A 13967-nucleotide genomic window follows, 5' to 3' on the forward strand; every position below is an offset into this window, starting at 1 on the left:
GAGACTCATTCCCTGCTCCATGTATGGAACTGATGCCATCATGGATCTCCTTCCCCTTTGCTCCAGACTTCCTTGTGTGAGCACCACGCCTTGTCTCCTATCCTATCACACAGAAAGGGGGCCCCTCTCGTCAAAGCTCATCCTTCCACGTGTTTTCATTCTTTTCTTTTCCTCACCAGAGGAATGTTTTTATTGATTTTTAGAGGGAGAAGAAGAGAGAGATAGAGAGATGGAGGTACAGATAGAGATAGATAGATAGATGATAGATATGTGAGAGATAAACTTTGATATATTGCCTCCCATACATGCCCTGACCAGGGATGGAGCGGAAGTGGGCTTCTCAATGTGTCGCTGGAATAAGACTTTCCGGAGGCCGCCCCGGGGAGGACGGGGTATTGTAAAAGCTTTGTTTCTGTAGAATTACACCCCTGAGTTTCCAAGGTCCCGTTTCCCTTTGTCCCACCAACGAAGGAGTTCCGCTTGCCTTCAGCAGGGCTTAGATCAAAGCCAGTGTCCCGAGTCTCCCTCCATGTTAGGGCAGAGGCCAGCCCAGCACCAGGCTGGCTTGGTTTGTGTTTCCCACTGCAGTTCATCAGTCCGTTGCATGTGGGGTTCGCAGGGCCGTGGGCCATGGGCTGTGGAGGGGACACGGGCAGGAGCAAAGCCAGAGGGACCAGAGAGACAAGAGCGAGAGCGAACAACCCCACAACCCAGGTACATGCCTGATCAGGAATCGAACCCGCAACCTTTTGGTGTATGGGACGATGCTTCAACCAATTGGGCCTCCCGGCAGGGGCTGTTCTCATTCTTGTTCCTCCTTAACCTCTGAGACTCTGCCTCAACAATTTGACCTACACTGTCTTCTGCTTTTCATTATTCCTGCTCCAATTTCTCTCGACCTACAAACCTGCTCAAGGCTTTCAACTTTAGAATTTCCTTCCACACGCCTCCTCTTCTTGCTACAGCCTTTCTCTCATTCCTTCATCAGGGCACCTCTCAGAAGGGTCTACACTTGTGCTGCCACACCTGGTCTGGTAGCTCAAATCCACACTTCCCTGTCCTGCAAGCCTTTTACCCTTTCAGGACTGGATTCAGTCCCGGTGACACCAGCCATCTTCTTTAAGGACCCGTTTGTCCTTGCTAAGAGACTTGGGTATTGACTAGCAGTCCTGATAAGTTTAAGCAAGTTACTTTGCAATTGTTATTCAGATGAGGTATTGTTAGGAATGAATGATGTTTGATTATGAGAGGGCATCTCCTTCGAGCTGGGGACACTACGGTTGATTTTGTATTTGAAAGATAAAAGGTCGTGCACTCCCTTAATGCTCTGGGACTTAGGGGTGGTGGCTACCAGCAATAAAGACTGTATGTCTCAGAATGATTTTCCCTGAGAATAATCACCTCCCAGTAAATAAGAAACTTAAGCTGCCATTGCTTAAAGTCATGCCTAGTCGTATAGGTCAAATGCCGTGAGATTTAACACAGGCGAATATCGTTTTAGGAAAAAAAAACAGGTAAAAACCTTCAGTTTAAACGTAAGCCGCATTTTAATTTGCTTCACATATGGGCCATAAACTTCCTGTGTGACCTTTTATTGTTTTCTGGACTGGCTCTTTGCCTTTGTAGTTTCCCCAAATTTTCAACCACATGGTCTCTTCTATCAGATCTCCCCTCCCTGGGGCTTCCCATCCACAGCTGCTCCTCGCTCCGGTCTAGCTGCTCTCCAGGCCTGTCGCACCATCACCGCCTTGGGACTTCCCATCACATGGGCTGGATCCACCTTTTGCTAAATCTCCCGTCTTTTTTCTTGGTTTAGTCATGCTCTGTTTACTATGTTTTACTGGAAAGCTTCCTCAAAAGACTTCCTAAGACGTTGTGTGTGGGAGAAAAGCGTTCGGAGGCCGTGCGTCGCTGCAGATGTCTTTATTCACATCTCCCGTGTGATTGAGAGTGTGGCTGGGCATAGAATTCCAGTTTGAAAATAATGTTTAGAGGCTATTACTTGTTTTATTATTACTATCTTTCTAGTATCCATTGTTGATGGGAAGTCAGCCACCCAACTAATCTGTGTTCTTCTTTGGAGATATTTAGCATCTCCTTATGCTTGCAGTTTTGAAATTTCAATATGTTCTAGAGGTGAAGTTTTTATTTCCCTGTTTGTTGTCCTGAAAAATGGGGGCTTTTTTTTAAAAAAAAATTTTTATGGGACTTTCTAATTTGAAGTTTGGTGTCCTTCAGCTCTGGGAAGCTGTCCTGGCTGTTATGATAACTTCCTGTTTTCTCTCCTTCTGGAACGCCTATGAATCAGATGCTGGTCTTTCCATACTGGTACTCACTTGTCTTTTCTCTCATATTTTTCAACTTCTGAGGCTTTTTCTGAGTTATTTCCTTGACTTCATTTTTGCGAGACATCAATTGTATTTTTAATTTTGGCAATTATATTTGGTAAATCTGAAAGAGTCTGTTCCAGGATTATTCTTTTTCTCAGCGCATCCTTTTTCATTTCATGGCTATGATATTTTCTTAAATCTCTCTAAACATATACATTAGTATTTGCACACGTTCTCTTCAGTTCCTGAATTTTGTGTGTAATATTTAGGATTACTGTTGTTTTTGTTTGTTTTTAATTGAATCTTTATTGTTCAGATTATTACAGTTGTTCCTCTTTTCCCCCCATAGCTCCCCTCCACCCGGTTCCCACCCCACCCTCTGCCCTTACCACCCCCCTCCCCACTGTCCTCATCCATAGGTGTACGATTTTTGTCCAGTCTCTTCCCACATCTCCCACACCCCTTTCCCCCTGAGAATTGTCAGTCCACTCCCTTTCTATGCCCCTGATTCTATTATATTCACCAGTTTATTCTGTTCATCAGATTTTTTATTCACTTGATTTTTAGATTCCCTTGTTGATAGATATGTATTCATTGTTCATAATTTTTATCTTTACCTTTTTCTTCTTCTTGCTCTTCTTAAAGGATATCTTTCAGCATTTCATATAATACTGGTTTGGTGGTGATGAACTCCTTTAGCTTTTTCTTATCTGTGAAGCTCTTTATCTGACCTTCAATTCTGAATGATAGTTTTGCTGGATAAAGTAATCTTGGTTGTAGGTCCTTGCTATTCATCACTTTGAATATTTCTTGCCACTCCCTTCTGGCCTGCAAAGTTTCTGTTGAGAAATCAGCTGACAGTTGTATGGGCACTCCCTTGTAGGTAACTGACTGTCTTTCTCTTGCTGCTTTTAGGATTCTCTCTTGGCATTTTAATTATGATGTGTCTTGGTGTGGTCCTCTTTGTATTCCTCTTGTTTGGGGGTTCTCTGCGCTTCCTGGACTTGTAAGTCTATTTCTTTCACCAGGTGGGGGAAGTTTTCTGTCATTATTTCTTCAAATAGGTTTTCAATATCTTGCTCTCTCTCTTCTTCTGGCACCCCTATAATTCGGATGTTGGTATGCTTGAAGTTGTCCCAGAGGCTCCTTACACTATCTTCATATTTTTGGATTCTTTTTTCTTTTTGCTTTTCCAGTTGGGTGTTTTTTGCTTCTTCGTATTTCAAATCTTTGACTTCATTCTTGTGATCCTTTAGTCTGCTGTTGGGTCTGTGTATAATATTCTTTATTTCAGTCAGTGTATGATTAATTTCTAGTTGGTCCTTTTTCATATCCTTGAGGGTCTCACTAGATTTCTTGAGGGTCTCACTAACTTTATCAGCGGTTTCTAGAAAATTCTTGAAAAACCTTATAACCATGGTTTTGAACTCTATGTCCAGTAGTTTGCTTTCCTCCATTTCTGTCATTTGTGACCTCTGTTGGGCTCATTTGACCATATTTTGTCTCATCTCCCTCTGTCTTTCACAGACATGAACAGACCTCTCATCTGCTGTTGACTTTGCCTTCCATTCTCTTCAGTGTTGTGGTTTTATTCTTTTTTACTATTTGGTGGGGTTTGGGAGGGATTAGGAGAAATGGAGAGGCCACTGCTTGTGCTCAGACTTGAACCAGAAGTCCCTAGATCTCTCTCTCTCTCTCTCTCTCTCTCTCTCTCTTAAATATATTTTATTGATTTTTTACAGAGAGGAAGGGAGAAGGATAGAGAGTTAGAAACATCAATGAGAGAGAAACATCAATCAGCTGCTTCCTGCACACCCCCTACTGGCGATGTGCTGGCAACCCAGGTACATGTCCTTGACCAGAATCGAACCTGGGACCCTTCAGTCCGCAGGCTGACGCTCTATCCACTGAGCCAAACCGGTTAGGGCTCTCTCTCTCTTTAAAAAAAAAAAATTTTTTTTTTGACTTCAGAGAGGAAGGGAGAGGGAGAGGGAGATAGAAACATCAATGATGAGAGAGTATCATTGATCAGCTGCCTCCTGCACACCCCCTACTGGGGATCGAGCCCGCAACCCGGGCATGTGCCCTTGACTGGAATCGAACCTGGGACCCTTCAGTCCACAGGTTGATGCTCTCTCCACTGAGTCAAACCATCCAGGGCATTTTTTTTTCGCTTTTTCTTTTTGAAAAAATATTTTCTCATTGATTTCAGAGAGGGAGAGAGAGGGAGAGAGAGAGAAACATCAATGATGAGAGAGAATCATTGATCGGCTGCCTCCTGCATGGGGGCCCCCTAACAGGGGTCAAGCCCGAGACCCAGGCATGTGCCCTGACTGGGAATCAAACTGTGCCCTCATGGTTCATAGGTTGACGCTCAACCACTGAGCCACACCAGCTGGCGGACACAGTCAAGAGTATAAAAGCATGGCCACCATATGAGAAAATAAAACATTCATATTATATCTGGCAGTGGAAAAGCACTTAAAAAACCTTGAGAGCATGTTTGCTGAAAAGTTTCCCTAGATGCAACCAAAGGGACGACCGTGTCACGGTTAGGATTCTCAGTGTACAAGAATATTTTTTAAAGTTCCAGTGCATTGAGGTTTAATTTATTTTATGAAGGAATTACTAGTATTCTTACAAAATGATTAATCATGAGATCTTCCCAAATTCCCCACTAGACCATTTGGACTATGGTTTTATTTTGAGATCTCTGTATGGATACATACATATATATTCACACAACTTTCCAGCATAAAACGAGGAACTTTTCCCCCTCTGGTTATTAAAAATTCAATACTTGGAAACAAATACAGAGGTTTGCTTTTTTATTTCATCCATTTTAATGATCTTATCACAAGACTTCCATTTCGATATATGATCACTTTAGAGCGTTGATGTAATGATTTATTTGCTGTTATCATATTTCTCAGAGTATGGTGGCACAGCTCTTTTGTTGCATAAATGTCTGTGGGACAGGCACACCAGCTCTCATTAGCCAGCAAGTACTGCTATGTGTAGACTAAGAGCTCAATCCATTTGCATTCAACTTATGTGAGGAATGGATTAATGATCAGAACCAAAAGTAGAAGACACTGTAGTATCAGGAACTTAATTTTTAAACTTCACTTACAGAGTCTGTTCTGAGGATGACTTATAGCCAACACAATTTTATCGACATTAGACAGGTCTGGACGATGATAATTAACATAGTATTTGATTTGTGATTGTTTGTTTGGTTGAAGGGAAGAGAAACCTATTCTAGTCATCCCCAGAGAGCTGTGCTTTCCGGTGAGGATGCTTATGGAAAAGACCTGAACTTGGAGGGTTCAGGTTCTGAGCCTCTGAGGCAGTTGCAGGGACCTTCCTTCCTTCCTTCCTTCCTTCCTTCCTTCCTTCCTTCCTTCCTTCCTTCCTTCCTTCCTTCCTTCCTTCCTTTCTTTTTATTTTTTTTAAAAGTTTTTTTAATTGATTTTTTACAGAGAGGAAGGGAGAGGGATAGAGAGTTAGAAACATCGATGAGAGAGAAACATCGATCAGCTGCCTCTTGCACACCCCCCACTGGGGATGTGCCTGCAACCAAGGTACATGCCCTTGACCGGAATCGAACTTGGGACCCTTCAGTCCGCAGGCCAATGCTCTATCCACTGAGCCAAACCGCTAAGGGCTCCTTTCTTTCTTTTTTCTGAATCTTGGTTTCTTTCTGAGTGTCTGCTGTTTCTCTCTATCAGCCAGGTCCCCCTGCCTCTCCTTTACATGTTTCCTCCCCTTCATAATTTTCACTTGCAAACGACTTTGACTTATTCTGGACCCAACATAATCCCGTGGCATTCCTAGTCCCACTGCCAACTCTCCCCTCAGTCTCCTGAGTCTCCAGGGAACAGAGAGGAAGCGGACAAGCACAGAGAGGAAGATGCCTGCCCAGGTGTCCTCTAGGTACCTTCAGTTTATGAATGAACGCAACATTTGTTTTTTCTCTTCCTGCGCACCTCCTCTGCCTTCCGTATCTGTGCTCCCCTGAGCCCCATTCTCTGTATTCCAGGCTGCAGAGCTAGAAAAGTGGGAGTTTCCCTCACCGTTCTCACCTAATTTATTACCAAATTCCGGATTATTATGCTTCCCAAATGTTTATAGGAGCCGTTCTCACCATCCCACCCCGTCAGTACTGCTTTAGTTCCTACCTGGGTTCCAATCCTGCCTTTCACACTCATATCGACTTTCCATCCCTAGACAAGCTACTCAGCCATTTTCTAAGCCGCTGGTCTTCAAACTTGGCTGCGAATGGGAACCTTGAACAAGAATACTGATGCTTGGCCCAACTCCCAGGACAGGGATTTCACTGGAGTGGAGTGAGGCTTGAGCGTTTGGGAACACCGATCGCCCCTTCTCAGGACCTTGCAGTCGCTTCTAAACACTCTCCCTGCCAGTCTTACCCTTCTCCACTCTGACCCCAGGAGGAAATAGCTAGGAAGCCAATCTGATCATATCATTTCCTGCTTAGAACCCTGCAGGGGTCTCTGGCTCTACTCAACACAGTCCAAGCCTCTTACTGTGCCTTCATGAGTCTGCCCTTGCCGACACGATTCCCTGTTTCCCTTCACTCCCTGCCAACAGCACTACCTGGAGTCTGTGCACAAAACCTTACTGTCTGTCAACCCCATATCGTTGCCCATGTGATCCTCTGCCTGGAATGTTCTGTGTGCCCCTCCCTCCCAGCTGGCTCTGGCCCCCATCTCTCCCTTCTTCTCTGGCTAATTCTAATTCCTATTTATCCTTTGTCCTTCTGCTATCATCTCCATTGGGATGTTTTCCCTGACCTCTGTGTAGACCCTATTCTTTTCTTTTTATAAATATACTAGAGGCCCGGTGCACAAAAATTTGTGCACTCGGGGGGGAGGGGGGGTCCCTCAGCCCAGCCTGTGCCCTCTCACAATCTGGGACCCCTCGGGAGATAACGACCTGCTGGCTTAGGCCTGCTCCCGGGTGGCAGAGAGCAGGCCCAACCCCTAGGTGCAGCCCCTGGTCGGGCTCAGAGCAGGGCCAATTGGGGATTTGGGACGCCGCCCCCTGTCATGCACAGAGCAGGGTGATCGGGAGGTTGTGATGCCACCCTCAGTCACGCTCAGGGTAGGGCCAATTGGGGGGTTGGAGCACCGCCCCCTGTCACACTCAAGGCAGGGTCGATGGGGAGGTTGCGGCGCCACCCCATGTCACGCACAGAGCAGGGCCAATCCGGGGGTTGGGGCGCTGCTCCCTGTCACGAACAGAGCAGGGCCCATCAGGGGGTTGGGGAGCTCCCCCATGTCACTCACAGAGCAGGGCCCATCAGGGAGTTGGGGAGCTCCCCCCTGTCACCCACAGAGTAGGGTCGATAGGGGAGTTGTGGCCCTACCCCCTGTCACACACAGAGCTGCAGGGTGATCAAGGGGTTTGGGCACTGTCCCCTATCACGCTGATCCCGGTGCCGGGAGGCCTCGCGGCTCTGCTGATCCCGGTGCTGGGAGGCATATTACCCTTTTACTATATAGGATAGAGGCCTGGTGCACGTGTGGGGGCCGGCTGGTTTGCCCTGAAGGGTGTCCTGGATCAGGGTGGGGGTCCCCACTGGGGTGCCTGGCCAGTCTGGGTGAGGGGCTGAGGGCTGTTTTCAGGCTGGGACTGAAGGTCCCAACTGCTTTTTTTCTTTTTCTTTTTTTAAATTCTGGGCCAGCTTTAGCTCTGAGGCTCCAGCTCTTAGGCATCTGCTGCTGAAAGCAGGTATCTGGTTTGTTTCGGTTCTATAATCGAAACTCTGTATCAATTCCAGCTCTGAGATCCTGGGCTCGCTGAAAGCAGGTTTCTGGGGTTTTGTTTAGCTTCTATATTTGTTACAATGTTTTTTAAACTGCAGGCTCAGAGGTCGGCAAGGCAGGCGGGGAACGTTGGTTTCCTCCGTCACTGAAGCAAGCCTCATGTTAGTTTCAAGCTGCCTGGCTGCCGGCCGCCATCTTGGCTGGCAGTTAATTTGCATATCTCACTGATTAGCCAATGGGAAGGGTAGCGGTCGTATGCCAATTACCATGTTTCTCTTTTATTAGATAGGATTTTTATTGATTTCAGAGAAGAAGGGAGAGGGAGAAAGAGATGGAAACATCAATGATGAGAGAGAATCATTGATCGGCTGCCTCCTGCACTTCCCCTACTGGGGATCAAGCCCACAACCCAGGCATGTGCCCTGACCGGGAATTGAACCGTGATCTCCTGATTGATGCTCAACCTCTGAGCCACACAGGCTGGGCTGCAGACCCTGTTTTTACTATAACATGTTAAACTGTAGTGTGTCTCTCCTACTTTTTGAAGACAGGGCTTATTCTCTGAAAAATCAAAGTCCTCAAATTTTACTGGAACAAAAAAAAAGTTTAATACAAAACTTGCTGCACTTATGAAGCCATTCTTGTGTCTACTTTGGCCCAGATTTATTTCCTTCTCTGTATTCCTAAAGCACCTGGGAATTGTTTCATCCCTAACCAGTGTGTTGTGAGTAACTTCAGGATAGAAACCTTGCCATTTTATTTTTTACTAGAGTCCCAGTGCATGAGATTCATGCACTGGTAGGGTCCCTAGTGGCTAGTGGCTACTGGCTAGGGCCTCCCTCCCTTCCCCCAGCTGGCCCCACCCCCTGGTCAAAGTCCAGAAGGATCCCCTTGGTTGAGGGGACAATTTGCATACTACGCTTTTATTAGATAGGATAAGTTCCCTAGAGCACCCAGCATAGTAGTTTACTCATAATGCTGCTTAAAAACACCCATTGGTTGCTGGAAGCAGATAGGGTTTGGAAGAGCTCATTCAAGGATCATGGGTAAAAAAAAAAAGGAAAAATCTACTTTATAAAAAAATTGTGAAGATCCAGACCTATCCCATACAGTGACTACTAATCACATTTGGATTTTGAGCATATGAAATGTAGGCAGTGCCATTAAGGAAATAAATTTTAAGTTTTATTTACTTTTATTTAATTTTAAAAAAACTGACACTTGATTTAATTGTTGGTAAACTTTCAAGTGTGTTTGGGACAAGTTGGATATATGAACCTACTTTTTAAAATGTGAACTTCATGAAATCTAAATGCAGATCAAGGTTTTCCAATGAAAAGTTAGCTTCTGAATTCAGATGTGTTGTAAGAATAAATTAACACTAGATTTCAAAGACTTATGTATAATAAAAAGAATGCAAAACATATCATTTATAATTTTATGTTGATTATATGTTGTAATGGTAATATTTTGGATATGTTGGCTTAAATAAAATATATTACTAATTAATTGTATCTGATTTTACTACTAGAAAATTAAAAATTAATACGTAGTTTGAATTATATTTTTATTGAACAGAACTGATCTATTTCAATTCAAGGATTTTTTTTATAACAATAAGAATTATTATTATTTTTAATCTTCAGCCAGGGATATTTTTTCCATTGAGTTTTAGAGAGAGTGAGGGGAAGGAGGGAAGGAGAGAAAGAGAATAGAGAGAGAGAGATATCGATGTGAGAGAGGCATATTGCTCAGTTGCCTTCTGCATGGGTCCTGACCAGGGCCGGGGATCAAACCAGAATAGAACCTGTGACCCTTTGGTGCGTGGGCCGACAATCTAACCATTGAGCGCACTGGCCAGGGCATGTGTTTTGATAATCATTATGATGATGGGTTCTCATCCATCTCGTTGTCTAAGATGGTTTTTAGTAACTAGTGGTGAGTAATTTCACAGACAGTTAATGGAGTATCTCTTTTGAACTCTCTTCTCTTAATGCAGATCACAATTCACCTTCTCAGCCCAAGGAAAACAGCCTTGGCCAGAACCGTCAGCCGGAGGAAACCATCCACAAGCTGGCCATGCAGCTGAAGAACATTGGAGACAGCGTTGATCACTGGATGGCTCAAGAGGTGAGGCGTCTGTTTCCCTAGGAAGGGCCGGCAGGTAGGAGGAAGAGCAGGCGGAGCAAGGGCTGCTAAGTGGCTAGGGTGCCCAGGGATGAGCAGAACACGGGGATTCGTAATGTCTGGGTTACCAAGCATGCAATCGGAAAATTGTGAACCTGCCTCAAGGTCAGTATTTGCCCGCACACTTGCTGCTCAAACTGTGGTCCGTGGACTAGGAGCCTCAGCTTCACTCAGCAGCCGGTCATATGTGCAAATCCCAGCCCACACGCTGGAATCACCATCTTCCTTTTTGTTGTTGTTGCTCTTCACCTGAGGATATCTTTTTCCATTGTTTTTCAGAGAGAGTAGAAGGGGAGGAGATAGAGAGAGAAACATCGATGTGAGAGAGACACATTGACGGGTTGCATGACACACGTACACCAACTAGGGGCGAGGAGTGAACCTGCAACCAACATATGTGCCCTTGACCAGGAATCGAACCCACAACCCTTTGGTGAGCAGGCCGACACTCTAACCACTGAGCACACCAGCCAGGGCACCATCTAATTTTTTGCACAGGGGATTTGTGTGCACATTAACGTGTGAGAGACTTTGCTGCACACCCTTAAACTAGGATGCCTTTTGGAATCACCCAGTGTAATCTCAAGAATTACAGATGCTGGCCCGACTGGAATGACTCAGTGGTTGAGCATTGACTTAGGAACCAGGAGGTCACAGTTCAACTCCCAGTCAGGGCACATGCCTGGGTTGTGGGCTTGATCCCCAGGAGGCAGCCAATCAGGGATTCTCTCTCATCATTAATGTTTTTATCTCTCCCTCTCCCTTCCTTTCTGAAATCAATAAAAATATTTAAAAATCCTACGTAATAAAAGGCTAATATGCAAATAGACCAAACGGTGGAACAACTGGAACAACCAAACAACTGGTCACTATGATGTGCACTGACCATCAGGGGGCGTGTGCAAAACATGGAGGGCATTGGCCACGGTGGGATGGTGGAGCAGGTGAACAGGGGCACCAGACCAAGGCAGGGCACTGGCCACTGTCATCAGGGCAAGCCTCTAGTGCAGGGGTGGGCAAACTTTTTGACTCGAAGGCCACAATGGGTTCTTAAACTGGACCGAAGGGCCGGAACAAAAGCATGGATGGAGTGTTTGTGTGAACTAATATAAATTCAAAGTAAACATCATTACATAAAAGGGTACGGTCTTTTCTTTTTTTAGTTTTATTCATTTCAAACGGGCCGGATCCGGCCCACGGGCCGTCCTTTGCCCACGGCTGCTCTAGTGGTTACTGAAAATTTTTTGTTCCCATGTGCCATGGTCCTGCCTGGTGCTTGCACCTACTGCCGGCATTGACCCTACTTACACCTGCTGCCAGCACCAAAGCCGCCGCTCACACCCACTGCCTGCGCCCAGCACCTGTCCCGATCACTCAGTGCCATCAGCAGTGTGAGTGGTGGCTGCTGGCCCTGAACGCCCCTGAGGGCTTCTCTACCTCCCCCTGCTCCTGAGGGGCAATCAGGGCAGCAGCTGCCACTTGTACCCACTGACGGCACTGGACCCACTCGCACCTGCTGCTGGCACCGGCCCCAATCGCTCTGCGCTGTTAGTGGGTGCAAGCGGGACTGGCGCCATTAGCACATGTAAGCGGCGGCAGCAGGAGTGGGGCTGCCGGCAGATGGGGGGGTGCTGTGGAGGGAGGGGCTGGGTGGGGACTCAGAGGATGGGCTGAGACCCACCCCTGTGCTTACTGCAGCCTCATGGCCCACAGTTCCTTTCAAGGTGCACAAATTCGTGCACCGGGCTCCTAGTATATATATAAAAGATTACAGATGCCTAGGCCCCACCTTGAGAGGTTCTGATTGAATTGGCATGAGGTGTGGCCTGGGCACCAGGCATTTTAAAAGCTCCCCAGGTGAATCGAATGCTCAGTCAGGGAGGCCAACCTCTGCCTTAGACTGTACTAATCCCCCTGAACCAATCCCGAGGTATGATCTAAGCCCCACTCTCACCGATCTCTTAGTTTCTCCTGATTATAAGAGGTTTTGGGGGCAAACAGGAAAGAATAATGCTTGCCATTGGAAATCTTAGGGGTAATGAAAGCCACAGGCAACTTAGTTTTCCCCAGAACCACCTGGAGTTGGCAGCAGAGAGAGGATGATCACGTGGGCTCTGGGATAGGAAGGTGGCTGTCCCTCGGGCCCAACTTCTTGTCCTTTGCTTCCCCTCTCCGGTGTCGGTTCTGCTCATCACTGCCGTTGCCACCGCGCTGGCTCAGGGAGCGCCGTGTCTTCTTTCGTGTTCTGGTCCAAATGTAGACAGCGTACAGTTTTTCCCTCAAATAAAACATTCGAGACAACACATGAATGGGAGGCCCCGACAACAACACTACTAAAAGCAAGAAGGAAACAAAGGTGAAATAAACACAGGCAGTCAAATAAGCCATTTGATAGACCGATTTCATTAAGACAAATATTTATTGGACACCTACTACACGCCAGGCTCAGCTGCAGGCGTGGGCAGCTGGAGCAGAGAGCGGGGCGGACGAGCCTACTCTCACAGGCCTCAGTCTAGGAGGGAGGCAGACCAGGCAGCGGACCGTCAGGCAGGATGCCCACTGGAGCAGCACTGGAAGACAGTGATGGAGACTGACTTGGGTGGGCAATCGGGAAGGCGATATCTCTGGGGAGGTGATGTTTGAGCAGAGACTGGAAGTGAGGGATGAGGCACGGGACTATGTGGGGGGAGTGTTCCAGGCAGAGGGAACAGCGAGCGCACAGCCCTGTGACAGGAACAGGCTCAAGGAACAGTAAGGAGGCCAGACTGGCTGGAGGGGGTGAGGTCCGGCGCTTGGCCTCCGTGCAGAGTGCGCTGTACCCGGGGCCAGAGCGGCAGAGGAGACCCCACAGGCTGGGGCCAGCGTGCAGCAGTGGAGGTGGTAAGAAACGATCCGTCAGACCCAGGGTGCATTTAGAAGTAGAGCCTGCGGGATTGGCCGATGAGCGGGAGGTGCGGAGGGAGAGGAAAGGAACACATAACATACTTCAGTGGTTTGGCCGGAGCCTCTGGATGGATCGGTGGTAGCGTCGTTTACTGAGATGGAGGAAACCAAAGAGCAGGTTTTGGGGGAAATGGAGCTCGGTTTGGGACACGTGAGTCTGACGCTCCTACTAGACATGCAGGCTGAGATGTCGTAAAGTTGCGCAGGAGTTGTAAGAACCATTTTTCCTTCTGGAAATTCCTTAGTTCAACTTTCCTGCTTCTTGACCAGCTAATTTTGAATACTCATGGGTCCTGCTAATATTTTTCTCCGACTAGGAGAGACCAGGGTGGGACACAATGAACCTCCTTCTCCACATTGCCTCCTTTTCTTTACCTTTTGTAATTTGCTTATACATCTTAAATTTGCCTCTGCAGCCACATAAATCAACACTGAACGGCCCCAGCTTTTCTTTGTTTTATGTGTAGCACATGTCAGTCCTTCATTGCTTTTTATTGCTGGATAATATTCCATTGTCTGTATAGATCGCATTGTGTTTATTTAGTCACCTGGGGATGGATATTTGGGTTGTTTCCGCTTCGGGGTTATTACGAAGAATGATGCTGTGAACTTGTGGGTCCGTGTTTTTGTGTGGAGTCTGTTTTCAGGGCTTTTGGGCACATTCCTAGGCGTGGAATTGCTGTGCTCGATGAGAATTCTATGTTTAACGGTTGGA

At 46.6% G+C, this 13967-nt stretch overlaps 1 protein-coding gene across 1 annotated transcript in view; it reads left to right on the forward strand.

The window, feature by feature from the left end:
• The window catches only part of PXT1 (peroxisomal testis enriched protein 1), a 72457-nt gene that overhangs the window by 54637 nt on the left and 3853 nt on the right, over window positions 1–13967 (forward strand). The window contains exon 3 of the mRNA XM_059701881.1: window positions 10122–10252. Coding sequence (XP_059557864.1) covers window positions 10122–10252 — 131 coding nt within the window. The remainder of the gene's footprint in view (window positions 1–10121; window positions 10253–13967) is intronic.

The sequence above is a fragment of the Myotis daubentonii genome, chromosome 6 (genome assembly GCF_963259705.1).
Source record: "Myotis daubentonii chromosome 6, mMyoDau2.1, whole genome shotgun sequence".
NCBI classification, from domain to species: domain Eukaryota; kingdom Metazoa; phylum Chordata; class Mammalia; order Chiroptera; family Vespertilionidae; genus Myotis; species Myotis daubentonii.